The sequence below is a fragment of the Podarcis cretensis genome, assembly GCF_951804945.1.
Source record: "Podarcis cretensis genome assembly, chromosome: 4".
NCBI lineage: Eukaryota > Metazoa > Chordata > Lepidosauria > Squamata > Lacertidae > Podarcis > Podarcis cretensis.
In genome coordinates, this window is record NC_137173.1 from 40,207,705 (window position 1) to 40,231,951 (window position 24,247).

Genomic DNA, 24,247 nt, shown 5'->3' on the forward strand with positions numbered 1-24,247 from the left:
GAATTTTGCGTAATTGTACATTTCATTCCTTGAAATATATCTAACTTAAAAACTTGTGTGAATATAAATTTTATTTGCATGTGGATGTTATCCATCCACTGACTGACTAATTCCCCTTGCCTGGGAAAAGCAGGGAACCGCAGGACCAGCTCTTACCACATCTGAGGATGATCCTGTCTTTTGGGGGCGTGTTATTTCAACTGGGTGTTTTGTTTTGTCCAAAGTGCTGGTACAGCATGACAGCATTTTGAAAAGCATTTATTTCCTGCATTTTCTCCTCTCCCAAGGATCTCCGAAGTGGCCTACATTCTCAATCCTCCTTTAATTCCCCATAACAACCCTGTGAAGTAGGCATGCTACTGTCCTGCCCAGCACCACGCTGCTTTCCCTTCCGGGTCGCAGCTTCGAGCCCCAGGTCCGGAGAAAGATTCCCTGCCCTGCATGTCCCTCGAGGTCCCTTGTGAAACCCTCCTCCTTTCGTAGCAACTGCAGGGACACAAGTCAGCGGGCTGCCTTCCCGCGAAGAAGCGAGGCCGCGGGAGGAGGAGCTGCAGCCCCGCCCTTGTGGTGACCCGGCGCGCGCTGGGCGATGCCATTTCCGCTGCGAAGGGCCGGCCCACGGGGCGCCATGCGTGCGCTGAGGCGCTTGGGCCGGCGGCTCCGCGGCTGGGTAGACGTCTGCCGCCGGAGAGACACCCACTCTTCGGCCGAGGAGCAGGTGAGCGCCGAGCGGGCGTCGCCTCCTCCAGCAGGGAAAAAGGCGCAGCCCGGGCTTCCTGGCCGCTGCAGGAACCAATCGCAAAGCAGAGCCTTCCCGGCCGCGCGCCGCTAACTCCTCCCCTCTTCCCGCAAGGCTTTAAAAACTCCTGGAAGCAGCTATAGACGCATTAAGAATATAGATTGAAAGATGCAGCGCCAATTTCCGGACTCGATAAAACTTTTTCTTTCCCTCTTAAAGGGCTGCCCCTTGAAATCCATCCGTTATTTTAAAGCTGGCGTTCGTGCCTTCCCCCTCTTTCCCTACCCCGCGTCCTAGCAAAAAAGCGAGGCGCCGCTGCTGTTCTTACACGCAGGTCTTGCATTAGAGTTTCGGAAGCTGCAGCCCTGCGCGCTTTCCTTCACTGGCTGCAGTTGGGGCTTACTCTGAAGGAGACTTGCAGAGGATTTCCTCGCGCGTAAAACGGAAAGCTCGGCCTTCCTGCGTGTGCGTTAAAGCGTCTCTGCGCGACCGAGCAAGGGGTTGAGACGCGTAGGGAACCTGCCGGGTTGTTTGGGAAGGGGAAAGGTTTGCCTGGAGACCCAGGATCGGTCTCGCCTCCAAGAGGCGACCTTAGCACTGCGTTATATATCTGGATTGCTGCATGCTGCTTGCTTATTTACTGAGCTTCAGCGTGCACCCCACCCCACCCTGCAATATTCATTTCACACCAAGTTGCACTGCCGCTCTCGGGCAGCCTGAATTAGAAAGAACCGAGGCCCACCCCCGGCTGCTGTTTTTTTGGTTGAGGCGCACACGCCGGTGCCCTCCCTGCTCGATCAAAATGTTGATTCTTCTGCCCTAAGGGGGCATTTAAAATGGTTTCCCCTTTCAGAACTGGAATATCTTTTTTCACAACTGATGAAATGCAGCTGCCGGTTTTTCTTTTTTTATATATCTCTGTGAACACAGTAAAAGATGGGGAACAGAATTCTGATAAATTCACCACCAACTGGGTCTGGTAAAGGTAAAGGTACCCCTGCCTGTATGGGCCAGTCTTGACAGACTCTGGGGTTGTGCGCCCATCTCACTTAAGAGGCCAGGGGCCAGCGCTGTCCGGAGACACTTCCGGGTCACGTGGCCAGCGTGACATCGCTGCTCTGGCGAGCCAGAGCCGCACACGGAAACGCCGTTTACCTTCCCGCTGGTAAGCGGTCCCTATTTATCTACTTGCACCCGGAGGTGCTTTTAAACTGCTAGGTTGGCAGGCGCTAGGACCGAGCAGCGGGAGCGCACCCCGCCGCAGGGATTCGAACCGCCGACCTTTCGATCGGCAAGTCCTAGGCGCTGAGGCTTTAACCCACAGTGGAGAGTAAATCTGCCTATGGTATTTTAAGTAGCCATCAGGCATGGCCAGTTCCAACTCCAGCCATGTTTATTTACTACATTTGTATCCTGCCTTTAAAAAGCTCGAAGCAGCTTCCTTGGTTCTCCCCTTCCCCATTTTATCCTCCCCTTCAAGCCCCTTAATTAATTTTGGGTAGAGAGACCAAGTCACCCAGGGAGCTTCATGGCTTGATTTCCCCCGAGCCTTGTTTCTTGCAATCCTAGTAACCACAATGGTTCTGCCTCCATCCCTTTTACTGCACCCAGCAAGATAAAGAGAAACTGGAGAGAGGCATCTGATTATCTGTCTAGAATACCTTTCCCCAGTCGAGTGACCATCAGATGCTTTGCACTTCAACTTCCATCAGTCCCGGTTAGCACAGCTGGTATAGGAGATTATGAGCAGACTGTTGGCAGCAGGTGTTTTAAGAGGTCCATTTGCTCTCACTCCCATTCAAGAGAGAGGGTGGGGGTAAGCAAGTAAGTAGAAATGATGGATTCTCTGTGTGTTTTTTGGGGGGAACCAGGATTGGAAAGATTGGGCGTGATGCATCCTTGAGAGAGCAGTAGTATGTGTACTGCTTCCTCCTGCTGCTTGTGGTCCAGCAAGGAAGTCTGGGCAAGGGGAAGCTGCCTTGTCCTCTTGTATGGATGATGCAGCATTGGGGACCAGGGCCCAGCGACCTCAGCCTATCCTGACAAAGGCTGAGATTGAGCAGGGCCAACCCTGCTGTTGGGCAGAGTGAGGCAATCACCTCAGATGCAAGTACTTGGAGGAGGGAAGTGTCCTTAGGACTCCTGAGCCTCTGATTTGATCTCCCTCTGCTGGAGATCAGAGCCACACACACACACACACACACACACATCCAGGTGCAGTAAATGATGCCATTCTGTTGCCAGTGTTGTCAGCTTCCATACGTGGAATTGGGGACAAATGGACCATCTTGTCCTTCGCCTCAGGCAGCAAAATATTTTGAACTGGTTCTCTGGACAGGCAGGAAGAAACAGTCTTTTGCTTGCTTATTGTAGAGGTTTTTGTTGCCGCGTTTGCATTTTTCTAGAGGGTTTTTTTACTGTTGCTTCTGCATTTTTATATTTGTAAATGTATTGTAAGATGCTTTGGGGGGGGGGGGAGGAAAAACCTGGCAAGAAGCAACTAGCAAGCCAGTAATAATAAACAACTTACAGTGAAATCTTAACCATGTCTACTCAGAATTAAGCATTACTTAATTCATCAGGCCTCTCCTAGGTAAGTGGGGTTGGAATACTGAGTTATTTTAAAGTGAAGTGGAAGGGGAACTTATTCACAGATCTTTTGTATTAACCTTTTAAGAATCCATGCTGGCGTAGAAACATCAGTTACTTGTTGAGAATACAGCTTCTTAAACTGTACCACATAGAGTTAAAGTATAAGTACAGTGCAGCCTTTGGGTAATTGGTATTCATATATGCTTTTTTTGTCATCTCTCCAAGTTGGAAACAAAATCAAAAACAAAGCTTCAAAAGAAAATATGCCAAGTTGTTCTCAGTCATTTTGAGAAACAATACTCCAAAGAGTTGGGAGAAGTGTGGAACTCAATCAGGTCAATTTTCTGTTTCTTTTCTCTTCCCTCACCCTCCCTCCTCGTTCAATGCACCATAAAATAATTACAGTAAGCATAGCTCCTCAGAATGCAAACTAATGCAAAGTTTTGAGTTTTCAAATGTGCTTTCTGTTCCCTCAGTCTTTTATACTGAGAAGGTGGGGGACAAATCTGATGACTACATAAAAAAGGGATGACAAAGTTCTGGGTTTTTAGGGGCCAACATCATGCCCTCCAGGTGTTGAACTTCAGCTTCCATCAGCAACAGCCAGCATGGCCAGTGGTCAAGGATGCAATGCAGGGGATTGGACTAGAATGACCCTCAGAGTCCCTTCCAACTCAGCAAATCTCTGATGGAAGTCAAACAGCATCTGGATGGCACCATGTTACTCTATTTTTCATGAGTAGTCTGGGGCTGAAAGTACATTTTGCCATGTACCGTGTATATTTATCTATTTATTTAGGAATACATACCTTGTTTTTCAAAGCAAAAAAACCCCATTCGTATAGCAGCTCATGGGTGTTCTGGTTTCATAATAAGATGTAGAGTTAACAACTTGAAAATATTGTTACTGTTGTTTTCCCTTGCAAATTAAATTATGGGTAAGCATTTGAATATACCTTGATTAAATTTAGATCACCAAAGACTGGAAGAATTGTCCCAGGGATTTGATATGACCTGTTCACTGCTAGTTGGCCATCCCGAATGTGAAAGAATAGTTCATAATTAGGCACAGGAAGCCTAGTATGCATGCAAGTGACACAGGAACATTTCTATTTAATACAGACAAATGGACTAAATTCTATGTTTGTCTGGGTTTGCTCAGCCAGGACTAAGCTGTGCACTTTTTTAAAAAAATGCCTCTTGCAATGTAAGATAACCTTTGGGGATTTGCACAGTGCCTTTTCTTTGTGTATAGATGATGCAAACCAACCTGTACATCTGGGATAATGCTTCTGGGACAGAAGAACAAGGCTGACTTCAGCCTAGAACTTTTCATTTTAGAAATTTCCTTGAGCTTTACTTCAAACTCTCGTGTGCTGTTAAGAACATGATAAGAGCCTCCTGGATCAGGCCAATGACCTAGCCAGTCTAGCATCCTGTTCTCACAGTGGCCAGCTAGCGAGGCAGAGAAAGTGACTTGCCCACCCAAGCTGACCCAGAAAGCTTCATGCCATTCAAACCTGTGTCTTCCACTTCATAGCCCAACTAACTGCTACATCACTCTGACTCTCCTGTAATACCACAGAAAGCAGAAAGTAAATCATGTGATAAGGGAAAAATTCAAAGGCAGTTTCTATAATCCCACTCACACCAAGAGTGACTCATTCCAGACTAAAAATTAGGTGCAGTATGTTACCCTCCTCTAGCCTTTCATTCAGTATATTGATCCAAATGGTGATGATGAAAATGCATTTGCATGTAACGCAGTCTGCAAATTAACTGTAGCCCATCATTTTAGCATAAATCTCTGCTTGGTGCTGAGCTGTTTCCTCTCCCCTTTTCCTGATGCTGACACACTTTTGTCTTCTTATATCCCAGTCCATGCCTATGTGTAACATGTATATTTCTTTTTTAATCTCCAGTCAAGTGCTTTCAACACCTCAGTGCTGGCAGTATGCTGTCCTCCTTAATAAATTCAATTTTTCCTCTGAAGTGGAGAATGACTTGTGCTTAAAGGGCTATCGCCTCATTTTCCCGGAAACTTCTTCGTGTTTTCGGCAGTCACTCAAGTGTTACATCAGTAGCAGTCCTGGAAGATTCCCTGCTCAGAAACACAGAGCTGGTAAACTGAAAGAATATTACCTGCTGAATGCAGCGTCAGTTCTGGCTGTGCTGGCCCTGGAAGTTGAGAATGGAGAGAAGGTTTTAGATATGTGCGCTGCTCCAGGGGGTAAATCGATAGCAACGCTTCAGTATGCTTGGCCAGGTAAACCACTGCACTCCTAAACCAATTAGAACACACAAATTGGTTGCTAGATTGCTTAAATAACCTATTAAGCAGGTTATTCAGAGGCATTCATTAAGAAAGCTCTTGCGGCATCCTTTCCCCTCCCTATTGCAGTCAAAACCCAGCACATCAGGAACTGGAATTGGAGCTGTCTAATTTTTATTTCAAACGCAATCTGCATATTATGCCCTTGCTGCCTGACACCAATTTTTCTGTGCATTAGTCTGAAGGCACATGAAAAGAAGTGCTCTGCGGTCCTCTGATATTTTCACATCATCTTTGTGATACTCTGGTACTCTAATTTTGCAGGGTCAGCTAGAGAGGGAAGCAACGCAACCTTGGCATGCTCACGCGGTGCTGATACATTAAAAGAACACTTCCCAGTTTGTTGAGTGCAGGAGGCACATGAAAAGGAAAACAGAATGTAAGAGGATTAGCAGGGCCAGCGCTACTATTTGGCAGGCTGGGGAGGCTGCCTCAAGCTGCAGATGTTTGAGGGGGCAGCAGCAAGTTGATTGGAGGACAAGACTTTGTGGGCACATGCCCCACCCTATGGGACGTGGGTGGCACTGTGGTCTAAACCACAGAGCCTAAGGCTCGCTGATCAGAAGGTCGGCAGTTCAAATCCCCACAACGGGGTGAGCTCCTGTTGCTCGGTCCCTGCTCCTGCCCACCTAGCAGTTCAAAAGCACGTCAAAGTGTATGTAGATAAATAGGTACCGCTCTGGCGGGAAGGTAAACGGCGTTTCCGTGCGCTGCTCTGGTTTGCCAGAAGCAGCTTAGTCATGCTGGCCACATGACCCGGAAGCTGTACGCCGGCTCCCTCGGTCAGTAAAGTGAGATGAGTGCCGCAGCCCCAGAGTCGGTCATGACTGGACCTAATGGTCAGGGATCCCTTCACCTTTACCTTTACCCCACCCTATACTCGCATAAGCTAGCCTGCTGCCCTCAGACCTGGTGAAGGATGCTGTCCTGTCATCACCCCAGTTCATCCCTTCCTGTGGGTGCTTTGCAATAAAAAAGGGACAATAGGTGCTTCATTGCACACACCTGGAGTATAATGTAGTTTGCCACCAAATGCAATTCTTACAATATTTTTATACTACTGTCAATATATGTGTTCCAAAAGAGACTGCTTGACCATTTGGCTGGATCAGTGGTTCCCAAACCTCCATCTCCCACCCAACAACTTGAAAATGTTTTTTCTCTGTGTTGTAGCAAATGCAATGCTCTGTGCTAGGGCTGTATGATTTTTTTTAATTTATGTTTTTATTACTTCTTTAATTTCTTACATAGAATTCAAATGGTAATACAGTAAAATGCAATGTTAGAAATAAAAGAAGCAAGTGAAATACAATTAAAATCAGTATTGATATTTAATGTGAAGGATTTGCTGTCTCCTGTCTTCAACCACAAATCCACAGACACACTGTTGACCACCTGAATGAAGCTCGTGGACCAAGCAGTGGTCCACGTTTTGGGTACCCCTGGGCTAGATCACTGTTCAGCAGTGATGGGTTCCACTCCTCGTATTGTGTACTGTCAAATCATCTGGCAATGGGCGACACCAATCAATTGATTGTGTCACCACTACATGCTGATGTGTGTGTTTTTAAATTAGTCCTAATTCTTGCTACTTCTAGCTTCGGCTTCCCATTTCACAGGGATTGTTTTGATGGTCTGGTTTGCATGCCACCTTGGCCAGTTTGTTGGGACAAGTGGCAAATTGACTGCATGTATTAACTTATCTGAGATTCTATTTCTTTAGGGCTTCTGCACTGCAATGAGTATGACCATTTGAGATCACGCTGGCTGAAGCAGACACTAGAATCCTTCATCCCAGAATCTTTGATGAGTCTCATTACTGTTTCACAGTTGGATGGAAGGCAAATTGGAAATCTTCAGCCTGAAGGCTTCGATAAGGTATCTCTATCATGGCTGCTAGCTTCATGGGGCTCAGACTCTCTCATTCTCCCATCAACCCCTTTTCAGTTCAGGGATATCACAATTCTCAGTGATGGCTCTTGAATAAAATAGGAAGATAAAAACCTGTAATTTATTAATTATGCATTTATCCTTTGGGTCGCAGAGGGTTCCATCAGATCTCTCATCAGGGCACTGATATTAACATCATTTTTTCAGTTTATATCCCACCCTTCCTCCAGAAGGAGCCCAGGGCGGCAGACACAGCAATATTAAAATATTTAAAAAACAAGTATGCCTTTTCAAACTATATGATTCTCTAAGATATTTAGAATATCCCCTCCTGGTGCTACCGTGGCCTGCCTTGATTCATCTGCCATCAACCACGGAAAAGGCATTATTTGCAATGGCACCTACATTATGGAACAATCCCTCCCCACTCCCAAGATCCAGAGCACACTGCTCAGTGCTGAGTTTTCAATAGCAGTTGAAGACGTTCTTGCTCACCCAAGCTTTTGGGGACCCTTGATCACCAGCATAAGGGCTCGCTATTTATTATTAGTGTAGTGTATAGCGTATATATTTCTTACATAGTTTTGTGAAGTTTTATTTTTTAATGGTTGTATGCTGCTTTGATACCTTTTGTGCAAACTGTTTTAGTAACTTTTTAATAAACATTTTTGTTTTGCATTTCCATAAATGTTTGCATTTGAATAAAATATATGTAGTGCTTGAAATGCAGTAAAAATATATATATTTGATTTGTAGGGAGATGGCACTGTCATTGGGTGTATTCTCACAGTATGAGATTTTTCTGTCCAGAGTTTCCGTGTTCAGTTTATTTTTACTTTGCTATTGGTCACTCAGGTACTAGTGGATGCTCCATGCTCGAATGACAGAAGTTGGTTATTCTGTTCCGATACCCAGCAGGCTACCCTACAATTAGCACAAAGGAAGGCATTATCTGCTATACAGATACAGCTTCTAAGGTAAGAAACACAAAGGAAGACGACTGAAATTCAATAACGCTCAGCCCTGCACTGAAGGACGTGCTGAATTGTATTCTGAGGCTCGGTGTCTGTCTGACCCATATACTATCCTCTCCATATGCAGCCACACAGAGCCAGTCATCATTTAAGAAGGCATACAGCTACAGTGTCGTCTCCCAATAACTGGCATGGTTGAGAGAGAGAGATTCTGCTCTTCATGCTGAGCAATAGGCCTTTAACTAGGACAGTCACAGGAGGCAGAGGAACAAGTTTGCGCTTACTTAGCTTTTAATGTACTTCAGTACAGCAGTCTCCTAAACCTTTTTTCAAAAAGCTTTTTCTTTACCCGTAGAAAAAATAATACAATTTTTTATCACCTCAGTACAGTTTGGGGGACAAATGTATCCTAAGAAAGTCATAAAAAATACATTACCGGAGTGAAGGTATGAAATGCAAGACCATTTGCACCTGTATTGAGAACTTCCCTTTTCCGGTATAACAATATTGTTGCCTGTAAGTCATCGGGTCAACAGGACCCCACAATGTTAAGTATGTACACCTACAAGAATGGCGTGTAGAGTCTAAGTGACCTTGCAGTTTCTAAAATGTGAAATGGCACATTGCATCATTAACATGCAAAAAAGATTGGCTGCTGCATTATTATTTTTTGCCATTGCCCTTCTCTTGGTGTCCACAGTGCTAGAGCATTACTCTTGACATTTCAGGTAAGCTGGGTATGTTTCTAGACTCAGCCTAGGATTTGATCCCCTCCAGATCTGTTAGGAAGAGTTGGTTTTGGTTTGTTTTATCCATTGTAGATTGTTTAGTTTCCAAATAATACCAGCATTTAAGCAGGAAATGTATATGTACTATGTTTGGGGAGGGGAGGAGAGAGGAACCACCATTGGTCACCATTTGATCATGCATTTGGAATTATCCACAACACTTTCTGTTTCATTATAATAAAAAAAATCTCATGCTTTCTATCTGAAATTGCTGCATCATTATGCATTGAAGGGAAGAGAATCGCTGTTCTCCCTGTTTTTTTGGCACATAACAAAAGTGTCAAATCTTCTAAACCAAGAAAGCTGCTGTTGACACTTCTGGATTTGTAGACAAGGGTTTGTGGCCACATTTCTGGTTTGATTGTTTTCCCGAGTCATGTTTTCCTTAGCCAACCTTTTGACTGGCGACACACTGATCAGAAAGCTGTTAGTTGTTATATTCTGTGCAAAACCCTGTAAATGGGTTCTTAAGTTTCTTGTTCAACCAAGCTGGCCGAGATTATGAGCCGCTCAGGCTGACTGCTCACGAAGAGGCTTGAGGCAACTCTCAACACCACATTTCAGAAAGATCTTCCTGTAAACAGGAGAAGGGGGTCACCTAAAGGCCCTTGATGGGAAATTGCCATTAAGTCTGATCACCTGTTGAGATGAGGGTCCATGTTGCTTGCAAACATTTACAGATGCATTTGGCCTCAAAATGATCACAGAAACAGAATCCGTATCATTCAGCATAAATTCTACAACTGGCTATGATGGGAGAGGGGACAGTTTTGCTGGGGCACAAGGCAAGTTCTGTTGATTTTGCAGTGTCCCAAGCACAGCGGAATGATGACGAGTACGTGCCACATACTCTATATTACTTTATTTACACTTCAAAGCTGGTAGATTACAGAAAAACATCTTGCCTCTGCCGGAGCAGAGAAAGCATCCTCTCCCTCTGAAGCACGGAGAGAACACTGTGAAAAACAGGAAACCAGTGTACGTCACATCCAGTCTCCCGTGGGAAAACCCAACAGCACAGACTGTGGAATGTAAACATTGTCTTGTGACAAGCATTTCGCTGCACAGTGAAGAGAGCAGAAACCAACATCCTCCCCCTTTCTGTGAACATCACTGGGCAGCGTGTTCGTACAATATCAGTACAAACCCAACTTCTGCACATAGGTACAGTGTTGATCCCTTGATACAATCTTGGACAATACATCAGCAGGAATTTCATTACCTGGCATATAGGACACCGTTACGAGTCCCTTCTGAATACGTTCCCTAGCATGTTGCACCTTCAATTGCAAGTGCTTCGTGCTTTGCTTACAACCTTCAGAATTCAGCAAAGCCAAACATGCTTTGTTGTCCTGGTAAACCTGGATTGGACATTTGACAGGAATTTTCATGTCTTTGCACAATTGTAACAACCATTCACAATCTTTGAGTGAATAAGACAGTGCATTCAGTTCAGCTTCACAAGTACTTAAGCTAACTGTTGTTTGCTTCTTGCATGACCAATCAAATAGACCCTGATTGTACATGTAGCAAACTCCAGACGTGCTTTTCCTGTCTGTAGTGTCACTTCCAAAACTTGCATCTGCAAATATCTCAAGACCACCAGACTTCTGATTGTTAAATCTCAGTCTGTAATGCATAGTGCCTTTCAAATACCGCGCTATGCGTTTCAGAGCTTTCCAATCCTTAACAGTAGGATTGTTGACTTGTCTGCTTAGCAAATTACAGCTAACAGCAATGTCTGGTCTTGAACATCTGGCAATGAGGTTTAGCTTGCCTAGCACACTTCTGTACAGTGTAGTGTCAGAAAATGCTTCTTCAGTGTCATCTACCTGATAACCTGTTGTCATCGGTGTGTCTACAGGGTTAGCATCCATCAGGTTTAGTTTGCTTAACACATCAGCAATTTTCCGTGACTGGTGTACTAGAATGTTACCATCTTGATCTCTCTCTATTTCCAGAGATAGGTAGTTGTTTACCTCACCAAGATCTTTCATGTCAAAGTGCTCTTTCAGTTGAGCTAGGGCGTTATTGTACATTGTGACATCATCCCAAAAGAATAAAAGATCATCAACATAAAACAAGCAATACAATTTCTTTTGCCCCTCCTCTTTGATAAATACACATGGATCAGCTTTCCCTTGCTGAAAACCTAGAGAAAACAATACCTCAGTGAGTTTTGTGTGCCAACACCGTGCACTTTGTTTGAGACCATAAAGGGACTTTTTCAGAGCACAAACAAATCCCTGTTTTACCTGTACGCCATCAGGTGGAAGCATATAAAGTGATTCATCTAGAGATCCGTACAGAAAAGCTGTATTCACATCATGGTGACTAATGTGTAGATTCTCCTCTGCAGCTAGCTTGAGCATAAGCCTAATGCTCTCATACCTCACTGTGGGTGAGTAGGTCTCGTGATAGTCTTCACCTGGTACCTGTGCAAAACCTCTGGCTACCAATCTGGCTTTGTGTCTGACTATCTTGCCATTTTGATCAGTCTTCGCTTTGAAGACCCATTTGCTTCCAAGCAGTTTCATTCCTGGAACTACTGGAACAAGGTCCCATGTTTTGTTCCTTTCTAAGGAATCAAGCTCAGCCTTCATGGCATTTAACCATGGCTCAGCTTCCTTTGAATCCAAATCCTGGATTTCTTGGAAACTTGAAGGTTCAAATACCTTCTTGGAGCTTTTAACAGCTGTTACTGCTATCTTAGCAAACTCATCAGCAAATCTCTTTGGAGGTTTGCCTTTTGTGGCTCTTTGTGACCTGCGAATTAGCCTTAGGTCTTCAACACTCTCCTCTTCCTTCTTAGGAGAAAAGTGACCTATTGTGAACAATGGTTCCTCCAATTCTTGATTAGAGCTTTCAGAGGGTCGCATAGAGGCTTTCGCACTCTTGAAATCCTCTGAATCACCCGATTCAGTTCCAGACTCAGAATCAGAACCTTCATCAGTGGGTGTGGGTTGTTGCGGCTGCATTTGTTCATCCTCAGTTTCATCACTGTCATCAGGATAACATTGGAAAATTCCCACATTCTCCCCCCACTTGGCATTGTACTCAACACTTCTTGTGAGCTTAATTGTCTTTGAGTCAGTCATCATTATTCTGTAAGACCCTTTCTGATAACCTAGAAAGATACCATGCAAACCACGCTTGTCTAACTTGGAGCTTTGTGGTGTGTGAACCCACATGTCAGAACCAAAAATTTTCATGTGTTTGATGTATGGCTTTTTGCCAAACATCTTCTCATAGGGGGTACAACCAATCACTGAAGATAACCTGTGATTATAACTGTAAACAAAACACGAGAGAGATTCGGCCCAATAACTCTCTGGAAGATTTGCATCATGCAGCAAATCCCTTGAAGCAATGTTTGATTTGCCCTCTCGCAAAGCCCATTCTGCCATGGCGAGCGAGGACTAGACAAATCGTGTTGAATTCCTTTCTCAGTCAGAAAAGCTTCAAACTGCTGAGAAGTGAATTCCCCCCCGCGATCAGTGAAAAGAATTTTTATCTTTTTACCATGCACATTTTCCAACCAAGCACAGAATTCCTTGAACCTTGGAAAAGCCTCTGATTTCTGCTTGAGATTGTACACATAAATATACCTGGAAAATGCATCAATGAGAACCATGAAGTACCTATTTCCACCCAAAGAGGGCACTAGTGGTCCAACTAAATCAGCATGAACAACCTGGTATGGTTCTGTAGCTTGTCTACTAGACACCTTTCCTTTCGCAGCCATTTTCACCTTGTTTGCTGCGCATGCCTTGCACTTCATGTGGTACCTGCAGGGTTTAATAGTCATACCTTCAACCAAGGCAGGCATTTTAGATACTGCCTCAAAATTCAAATGACCAAATTTTCGATGAAAATCATGAATACATCCTGCATGCAAACTTTTGTTAGAACCTGCAATGCAACAAGTGTCATCCTGCACAACATCATCATAATACAAAACATACAAACGATCAACATATTCAGCATGCAATACATAATCATTTTTCTTTGTGATGATGCACCTTTTGTTCTTAAAGGAAACGTCAATTTTCCGCTCATCCAGCTGTCCAACGCTGAGCAGATTATGTTTGGCATCCGGCACATAAAGCACATCCTGTATCGATAAGTCCAAACTGTGAAGAACAACAGTTCCGTAGCCTTTACTGGGGATTGTGTGGTCATCCGCCTGGTGAATCGCACCTTCCTGCGGTGTAAAAGACACGAACAGTCGCTTATCGTTGCACATGTGGTGCGTTGCAGCCGAATCAACAACGAAGAAAGATCTAGACGTCTTCTGGACCTTTGCAACCTTTGCAGTGAAGCGTGAGACCATTGCCTTGTGCTGTGTTGTCCTGGACACCGGACCTTTGCCTTTGCTCTGGCCTTTTCCACGCGATGAGCTTCTGCTGCGCTGCTCTGTCTTGGCCCTGGGATATTTGCATTCCCTCTTCATATGGCCTAGACGTCCACACGAGTAGCATTTCACTGCCTTCAAAGCTTTGGCGCCATCTGGTGGTTCCACTGCACTCTGGGATGACGTCTGTGAAGACTCCCCCTTACCCATGCAGCTATCACCCTGGCGGTCTGCTTCATTCTGAATCATGGCAGTATCACGGGCTACTCTGAGCTGAGCATGTGGCTGATTGGCATCAGATTCCCTACTTGCATCAGCCAGCCTTCTGCAGCTAGCCATCATGACTCTGGCATTAGCCTTCTGCGTCATCTCTGCTGCTTTAAATCATGCTGCGTCACTGCTGCAGCTGCTTTATTCCAAAAGCACTTTTAAAAGGTACTTTCGGTTTCCCCCAGCATAGGAGCTTGTTCCTTTGAGCCTTTGCCTGTGCCCGGCAAAATGGCCATAAAAGTTCAGAGTCCAGCCATAAAGCCATTAATTAGAAGCTGGCAGGCTGCCCGGAGCATGAGCACATACCTCATCAATCATCTTGACGCGCAGAACAGATACCGTCCGATCCGTCCCTCTGCATTCTGATCCTTTTGCCGGCATTCAGATGACTGCGTCTTTCTGGGCCCGATAACCAGAAATGTTGATTTTGCAGTGTCCCAAGCACAGCGGAATGATGAGGAGTACGTGCCACATACTCTATATTACTTTATTTACACTTCAAAGCTGGTAGATTACAGAAAAACATCTTGCCTCTGCCGGAGCAGAGAAAGCATCCTCTCTCCTCTAAAGCACGGAGAGAACACAGTGAAAAACAGGAAACCAGTGTACGTCACATCCAGTCTCCTTTCCCGTGGGAAAACCCAACAGCACAGACTGTGGAATGTAAACATTGTCTTGTGACAAGCATTTCGCTGCACAGTGAAGAGAGCAGAAACCAACAAGTTCTAACTGGAAAAAAAGGTTTTAATTCAGATTTGCTTATTTGTATCTAATCAGGTTCATATGGGAAAGGGCTTACTTATTTTACTATTCCCAATTCTTACCAAATACGTTAATTTGTCCAACTTTGTAATATAAGATATATTCTATAGTATTCCATGTGTCATACAGTCATACCTCATGTTACGTTTGCTTCAGGTTGAGCGTTTTCAGGTTGCATCCCGCGGCGACCTGGAAGTACCGGAAAGGGATACTTCCGGGTTCCGCCACATGCGCAGCCGCGCAAAATGACATCACACGCATGTGCAGAAGCAGGTTGTGTTCTGCTCATGTTGCGAATGGGCCTCCAGAACAGATCCCGTTCGCAAGGTACCACTGTATTTGACAATAGGGCTTCCTAGTTTTTTAAAAAAAACTTTGACTGCTCACTTACTTCTTCATAAAGAAAAATTATGTTCTATCCAGAGGAGACGTTTTCAGCTGGGATAGAAACCTAAGAGCATACTCACAAATTCTCCCAGTGGGACCCTATGCTATACTATACCGTGTAGTATAATAATAATAATAATAATAATAATAATAATAATAATAATATTTTTTTATTTATACCCCGCCCTCCCCAGCCAAGGCTGGGCTCAGAGCGGCTTACAAGCAATAATAAAAACAAGTTGAATGATTACAACTTAAAAACAAAATTAAAATACAACATTAAAATATTACAACATTAAAATAAAATGTAGCCTCAACACAGGAGGAGACAGAAAGAAAAAAAGAAAGAGAGGGAGGGAATCAAATTGGCTCCAAGCCAAAGGCCAGGCGGAACAACTCTGTCTTACAGGCCCTGCGGAAGGAAATCAGATACTGCAGGGCCCTGGTTTCATGAGGCAGAGCGTTCCACCAGGCTGGAGCCAGAGTTGAAAAGGCCCTGGCTCTGGTTGAAGCCAATCTAACTTCCTTAGGGCCCGGGACCACTAGGGTGTTGCTATTTATGGACCCTGAGGCTCTCCGTGGGGCATACCGGGAGAGGCGGTCTCGTAGGTATGAGGGTCCTAGGCCGTGAAGGGCTTTAAAGGTCAAAAGCAGCACCTTAAATCTGACCCTGTACTCTACCGGGAGCTAATGCAGTTTGAAAAGCTGAGGGGGCAGAGACCCCGTGAAGAGCCTCGCTGCAGCATTCTGCACCCGCTGGAGTTTATGGGACAGCTTCAAGGGCAGCCCCGCGTAGAGCAAATCACAGTAGTCAAGCCTGGTGATGACCATCGCATGAATCACTATGGCCAAGTCAGGGCGGGAAAGGTAAGGGACCAACTGCTTGATGCGGCAAAGGTGGAAAAATGTTGCCTTGGCTGTTGCTGTAACTTGCGCCTCCATGGAAAGGGAGGCGTCAAGGATTACACCCAAACTCTTAATGGAAGGCAGTGGCACTAATTGGGCCCCCGCAAGAGAAGGGAGTTGGTCCCTCATCCCCATGCCATCCCGACCTAGCCATAGGACCTCTGTCTTCGAAGGATTTAGTTTCAATCGGCTCCCACGAAACCATCCAGCCACAGCTTCCAAGCATCTGGTCAGTGTGTTCGGGGTCGAGTCGGTGTGGCCATCCATCAGCAGATAGAGCTGAGTGTCAGCCCAGCCCAAAGCTCCGGATAATCTGGGCAAGGGGGCGCATAAAAATGTTAAAAAGCATCGGGGAGAGAATTGCACCCTGTGGCACTCCGCACACCAAGGAATGGTGCGATAACATTTCCCTCCCTAGTGCCACCCTCTGTCCCCGACCAGAGAAAAAAGAGCACAGCCAGTTACGGGCTATGCCCTGTATCCCCACGTCTGCGAGGCGGCGGTCCAGAAGATCATGATCGACTATGTCAAAGGCTGCTGACAAATCTAAAAGGATCAGCAGTCCTGACCCACCTCGATCCAGTTGTCTACGGAGATCATCTGTTAGGGCAACCAGAGCCTTCTCGGTCCCCAAACCAGGACGGAAACTGGACTGAAATGGATCTAAAGCCGATGTTGCCTCCAGAAACCTACCAAGCTGTTCAGCAACCACTCTCTCAATTACCTTACCCAGATATGGAAGATTTGAAACTAGGCGGTAATTGGATAGGTCTAAGGGATCTAATGAAGTTTTCTTTAAGAGTGGACACACTACTGCTTCCTTCAGTTCCCTTGGGAATGTCCCCGTGTCAAGGGACAAATTGATAATTTCAACCAGGGGGGTCCGAGCAACATCTGGACACTCCCTAATCAGCCAAGATGGGCACGGATCAAGGAGGCAGGTGGTGGGCCTACCAACTTGGAGGAATCTATCCACATCAGCAGGGAGTATCTGATCAAAATGGTCCAACACTGGATCTGAAGTCAGTTGAGGGGCCTCCAGTTCAGTAACTGTATCTAAATTGGTAGGGAGGTCATGGCGGAGCAACAGGACTTTCTCCGCAAAAAAGCTCGCGAATGCCTCACAGCTGTGGGTCCAATTTGTGCTTAGATTTGGTTGTCCTCCTAAGGACGTTATTGACCTAATTATAGCCCTGGTGCTGTGTTTTATCAGTGTTCCTAGCCAAATCATGAGGCCAGCAGGAGAATAGTGGTGTTTACATGGTCTCTTTCCAGCAAACACTGGGCTTGGATAGTGTTGACCTGCACTATAAACAGGAACCCATTTCAGGCCATTTTCCTTTGTTAAAACCTCCTGCAGGTGATCATAAGTTTGGTTTCTACAGTGCTGAAAATCTTGAGGGTGGGGATCTAGGCTGTGTGTGTGGAATACCTAGCCAACTCTCAGAAGCAGAATTCCCAGAAATCCTCAAGAAAAAGGAGGAGGGAGCTGTAATAGATAAATAGTTAACAGGAAGGATTTTTTTTTCTCGCACCTAACTAAAACAAGTGGGTTGGGTCCAGAGGACATTATTCCTGCTTTGGTACCATCAAAATCAGTGGGACTAATATCCTTATTTACTTTATGTGGGATTGCAACTTTCATCAGCACTTGGTTATTGCTAGCCAAACCCATACAATTAAATTAATTTTCCAAATAATGTATTCTAGGTGTTTCATCTGTCCTCAAGAAAATTCATGGCTTGAATTAGGTGTATTTGGCTTACTGTTGGCTTATACTGCTGCCCTTGCCTTATGTTTTACTGGGGCAAGTAGAAATGATTAGAAATGTAAAATGTAGAGCCATATAATATGATAAGGTTATATGAAAGAGAAGGCCAATGAGTTAAGCAAGGTTTCCCTCCCCCCCTTCTTCCTCATTCATTTTCTCCTGCTATATATTATTTTATGGCTATTGATCAAATACTAAAGCTTTTTAATGTAGTGCTATGTTTCACCTCAGAAGTATCCCAGCTGTCAGGATGAATTGAGAGAGAAATAAAATAGTTTGTTTTCCTAAAAGTAGTGTTCTTTATGGAACGCTCTCATAAATGGCAGCACAAGAGAAGGTTGGGGACTGTTTTTCCCCCTTTTCTTCGCATGACTACCTCAAGAAAAGGTCTACAGGAAGCTTGTGATTTATAACCGAAATATGAGTGTCTTATTGCAGTAATGCATCATGTCACCCATTTCCTTTGGAGAAATCAATCACATTTAAAACACTGACCTCCTTCAGTTTTCTCTTTCCAATATTTGACATGTAAAATCCAATTTGTGAACTCCTGGCTCAAGGAAGCATACATCATTCAGTGAAATTTTTGCAAATTTGTATAAATCATTCTAGATTATAATGCTGAAGTGGAACATTCTTGACAGCAGGAACCTTGTTGGTAGAGAAAAATCCAAACAAACCAAAATTGCCCATCTCCCCAAAGCACATTTAATCCAATTGGGCCTGCTGTCTAGAAGAGAGAGAAATTGTTTGTTTGATGAAAGCATACCAGGCTACAGCAATAGCAGCTGCAAACCAATAACTTTTCTGCTATAGTTTTGAATATTAATTCAGCCGTCCACCTCTCGTTATTCATAAATAAATAAAACAATAAATGCATTGATTAATCCATTGTTATACATACCTTTTCTGTTATGCCTTCTGGCTAAAACAAATAAAAGTAAGTTATTAATACTATAACATTTCACTGTTTTGCCATGAATCAGCAAGACTCTGAAACAGCGGGATTTTACAGCTTATGTGTGTGCATGAGATCACTCCATGTGGTTTATTACCCATTAACATATTAACACGCTGGCTAAGGGCTAATGTCCTGAAGTGAAAATCACCACCATTCTGCTTCTCCTCAGGTCTTGCTGCCACGCTAACCAGGTCTAGGCTGTGGTCTGGCTTAGCGTTACAGTCAGCCCTGAGCTTGTGTTCATTTCCTCCAAACAAATTTTGGTTACAGCTCATGGTTTGGCTGGAGGGACTGTTGGAGGGCGAGTGTGATATTTGGCTTCCCACTTCACAGAGTTGCCCTCTCACTTGTTGAGGTTAACAACAATGAAGAAGGGGGTAGGCTGGCATGCTCACAGCCCTCAGTGTTTAGTTGGCTGTGAAGAGGGCTAGCTTCAACTGTGCTTCTGGGTCTGGACTGCAGGTAACCGTAGCTTGCTAAATTTGGGCGTTATGGTAACCTCAAAGTTATTGGAGACCAAAAAGTGAAGGAGTGAATTGCAACTAATCAGGGAAAGAAGGAGGATGAGACTGCACAGATTTGAGGCATAGCACTGGTAGCCAGACCATGGTTTCTCTATGCCATGCGAATGGACCTAACAGCTCACTTCATTTTGATCAAAGAATCACAGTAATTTAGAGCTTTACTTTTTTCCACATGTTATAAATGGCTGCAAGGCTGGAACACACAGTGGGAGAAGTGAGTGATGTACAGTCAGGCACAAAGTACTGCTGTGATCGTTCAAACGTTTCTCTTGGTATATTTCTATCTATAGTTTGGACAAAGTATGGCACCAGTTTCTGTCTGGTTTGGAGTTACGAATATTAATCTAGCCGTCTATATCAGATGTTCCTTTGAATCTTTCATTTCTTTAAAGGCAGGCATGGCCAAGTGTTAATTGGGCATGTTCTTAGGAGAAGGGGTGGAGCTACATTTATTAATTCATTGCATTAATCACCTTCCTAAGATCCTAGGGTAATGTACAATAAAACAAAAATAGCTACAAGATACATCAACCATGTTTTCAAAATACATATTTTTTTTCCTTTCACCTTGCACTACTTACGAGAGAGTGCTGAGTTTTAGTGCCCATTCAAACTAAATCTTGGACCATGTAGAGAAATTTAGTGTGAAGCCCCATCACTCTAGGAGAAGGACTTATATGGGTTTCCGCTTGCGGGACCAGGTAGTTGACTCTAACTCATAGTGTGTTACGAGGGTAGCCAATTTGACGCCCTCAATATGTTGCTGGGCCACAACTCCCATGAGCTTCAGCATGACCAGCAGTCAGGAATGATAGGAATTTCTTCAGTATTTGTTTTCTATCCCTTGGGTCTATTATACCTCTCTTGGTTTGCCTCCATCCAGATTCCCAAGAATGCTGTCAGTGCTCCAGATAAAAGATATATAGACTGGACTTAGGTTTGGAATTTAATGTATGTTTGGATGTAAGCACCGTCTTATAAGAGGCGCTCCCCCTTCTCTCATGGGATGAATGCCTCTTCTGATGCCGTTATGACAAAGAAACAACACTTCAGAAACAATGCTTTGCAACCTATATGCAAATTTAATTATGCAGCTAAAACTCATATGATCAGTTCAGTCAGGGTTCAGCCCTAGCCGCAGTTCCCTACAGCATCCCTCAAAGCCTTGTTCTTTTTTTACACACATACACAAATCCTTTTCGCAACATGCACACTCCCATCTCTGTAGAACCCTGTAAACTGAGAGCGGTGACAGATCCCCCACAGAAGCCCCCTTTTTTTTGCCAATGCTTCCCTTCTCCCCCAGGAAACAGAAGAATCTTTCTTTTTCATTTCATAGGTTGAAAAGCTACACTAAGTTACAGAGCTTCTTATACACGGCTTTAAGGGCAGCAATATTGTAGCTATACCAGCTGGATAAACTAAAATGTAGAGATTAATCAAGATTGCAGCCTCTCTGTCTCTCCCCCTCCCTCCCCAGGCATGGTCTGTTTTGGATAACAAAAATTAGATGAAAACAGTGGATGACTATGTGAATGATAACAGTTCAGCTAATATTTCAACTTCATATATATCCCTTTCAACCTAAAATGCTGTTTTCTCTTGGCTGAGTTTTATACAAAAGGAGCTATCATCACCTCCATAACGAGAGGTGAGACATGTATGAAGCTTTCTGGCACTGTTTTTGGCACATCACCAATGCCAGCATGTCGCCACGCTTCAGAGGCATATGATAAATTGCATATTGTGGATACAGAAGGGATTTTCTGGCCTTTTCGGATTGATTTTGTATGGGAGGGGAAAGCCTACAATAACTGGGGAATGTAAGTGAAGTGACTGTGATGTGGCTAGGACAGGTTGATCTTTAAAAGGAAAACAAAATCTATGATCACTTTCATAAGAAGGAATGTGGGGATGAAAGTAAATGTGATTTCAGCTGCTTGAGTGGCTTAGAGGGGATTGCTTTTCTGCTGATCAGAAGCAGCCCGGCATTCTCAGAAAACGACTTCTAATAGCAAACACGAGATGGCAGCGTTGAAGTACAGCATAATCTCCCATAACTCAGCCTGGAATTTTTGCTTTCTCTTTTTGCTGCTGTTTTAATACGAACAATGGATAAATTAGGGACATAATTAATGCTGGTCCTTCTAACAGGATAAAGAACATGCAATTAGTCTCTCAAGGAGTGGGCTGAGGAAGTGGAGTTTGTAATGTGAATGACTGTGCCAACTCTATAGCCCTATCTGTATGTATGTATGCCTATCTCTCTATACAGTGTGTGTGAGAGAGAGAGAGACAGAGACAGAGACAGAGACCAAGAGCAAATAAATAGCAATCTATCACGAAGTTTAATGTGCCTTTATGTGAAGGAGTTGCTTTTTGGCAACTCCTAGCGACAAAATATTTTTTTTTGGGGGGGGGGGTGAGCTGACATTTAAAATGTCAAGTTTTTCAAAGTTGGTGAGAATTTGAAGTGATACTTATTGCTCCTATATTCTCTTCCTTTTTTGCTTTTCTTGCCTTTTTTCTTTTTGTGTTTGTTTTCTCTCCAGCTACTGCTAATGGAAGCCTTTAAAGGATATTCAGAATGCGTTAACAGCTTTTAAGTCTTCAGAGAGAGCGCTTGGGATAAAAAAATGTTTATTGTCCCATTTATATCCATGGCTTAAATCCACATTCTTCAACTTCCATTTATCGTGTTCAACGGTCGTTCTTTGAGCTGGCGCTAAATTTGCGATTAATTGAGCCTTGCTTAAACTCATAATAATGCTGCGTATAATTTACATAGCCCTTTCCTAGAATGCTTAAAACTTCACATTTTATATCAGTAATCCTTAAAGAAGCCCTGTAGGATTGACCGGTATTATTACCATATTACAGTCTGTGGGGGAAGTAAAGGGGTGATTCAAGAAAGTTGGTTGTGCTTAAGTTTAATTAAGAACAGTGGGCCAAGGTAGTTGCAACTTGTTTCTCAGTGATTTCAATGGAATACAAGTGCAAGTAAATTACTTTGTATTAGGGTCACATCTACACCATACATTTAAAGCACATGGCCCTCCCAAAGAATCCTGGGAACTGTAGTTCACAGACCTACAGTTTCCAGTACCCTTCAACTACAGTTCCCATGATTCTTTAGGAGGATGCCATGGGCTTTAAATATATGGCGTGGATTTGACCCAGGATACAGATATGTTTTCTTCCACCCTCCTTCTATCTCCCTGTCCTTTCTATCACTTCTCACTAAAAGCAGTCTTAGTGCCATTGGCACAAATCAACCAAATGTAAGAGTATGGCCTATATTACGTGATGTCTTCTCCCAGTTTGTTGGCAGGTTACTGCTACGGAATTTTGGTTCACTACAACTCTTCAACAAATTGAAACTTTCACATACACTGTATAACTGTTTGTTGATGGTTTATCATTTGTCGAAGTTCTGATACACAGAAGCCAGTTTGACCTTGTCCCTCGTATTCTACAGCACAATTTAAATAGTAGCATGTAATATCATTCCCAATAACAGCAGTGTATGAGGATATGTAATATTCCTGCATCAGGAGTGTATGTGGATAGTCTGCCCATTGCGCCTTAGAATGCCATACTGCTAAGCAAGCTGGTGCCCTCAAAATAGGTACATTGTAAGATGGCAAAATGAAAAGGCGAGTTTCTAGTGAAAAGCAATATTGGATGTGAGTTTCGGAAAGAGATGCACCATAATCGATGTTTAACAACTGTAAATGCAAACACAAATGAGGACTTTTTATGAGCATGTGACTTACTTCATTTTTCAGTATGCATATCTGGTTTTAGCAGTTCTCTGTGCACAGTCAGCATCGCAGGTATAACACGATGCTGTTAATAATAAGAACCCCAAAATGCTATTCTAATAGAAAATTTAATGATACAAAATTAAGACTTTAAAAGTATTTTCTGAAATAACACACTAATGATTTCTGTAATATAATTAAATTGGATTTTATATTCCTTAGTTGCGTGTTAAGAAGTGTATGACTTGCTGCTGATAAGCTAGGCAATGCCCAGTCCACAGAAAGTGTGGATCTTACTACAAGGCTTCCTCATTTGAAGTGCATACGTTGAATCAATCCAACTCAACATTTCCTGTTCCTTGCACACAGGTCTGCAATTAAAGCCTTGCGTCCTGGAGGATCTCTGGTTTATTCCACATGCACTCTTTCTAAGGCGGAGAATAGTGATGTCATAACACACATCCTCAATTCCTGCAGCAATGTTTGTCCAGTGGATATGAGCGCCCTGGCCAGTTCTGCATCCCAGGAATTCACTCTTGCTTCTGGTGTCCAGCAGCATGAACTTCTAGTACTTCCAGAAAGGGGGAAAGCTTGGGGACCAATGTATGTATCTAAATTAAAGAAAATATGATTGATATTCTTCTTGTGGTTGCAGTTCTTTCAGGTCATAATGACCAATCCTTTTTTTCAGGGTTACAACTTTTTGAAGTGAAAACTTGAACAGGAGATTGAAATCCAATCTCTTCTATTTGCTGGCGGCATCCCCCTCCATTTTTCTATTTCGGTACCCAGTTGGAAGATTGGGGGAGGAGCAGGGGGATGCCCAATGGGACACGCAGAGATGTGTTTTCAGTAATTGCCCCAATTCCGAATGTGAATTGTAGGCATGTTGAAGAACACCCAGTTCACTAGTCTGTGGGCCATGTGTGTGCACTTGCCTGTAGCTTGTAATGGAATTGTCAGAATTTGAGCACTCATTTTAAATCCAGTTAAAATATATTTGCTTGTAGAAACTTATTTGAACACAGGATGACACTAAGAGCAAACAGTTTATAAAAATGGAAGCAATTGTTTCATGTATTCACAGCACCTCACTACACAAAACAGGGGAAGATTTCAGAAACGAATGCCTGCTACAAATTCTATTTTTTTAAGAGAACAGGAGTGGAGACTTCCTATTAGAATCATAGAATTGTAGAGTTGGATATTCTGGTGGTATCTTCTAGTTCTGCG

The 24,247-nt window shown here is 43.7% G+C and overlaps 1 protein-coding gene across 1 annotated transcript; it reads left to right on the forward strand.

Moving 5' to 3' along the window:
* Positions 1-574: 574 nt before the first annotated feature.
* NSUN3 (NOP2/Sun RNA methyltransferase 3) lies at positions 575-23,651 on the forward strand. Its single transcript, XM_079974842.1, has 6 exons — positions 575-718; positions 3,557-3,666; positions 5,254-5,597; positions 7,387-7,541; positions 8,409-8,530; positions 23,384-23,651. Exons 1-6 carry the CDS (start codon positions 590-592, stop codon positions 23,643-23,645), a joined length of 1,122 nt encoding a protein of 373 aa, XP_079830968.1. The 5' UTR covers positions 575-589; the 3' UTR covers positions 23,646-23,651.
* The last annotated feature ends 596 nt before the right edge of the window (positions 23,652-24,247 follow it).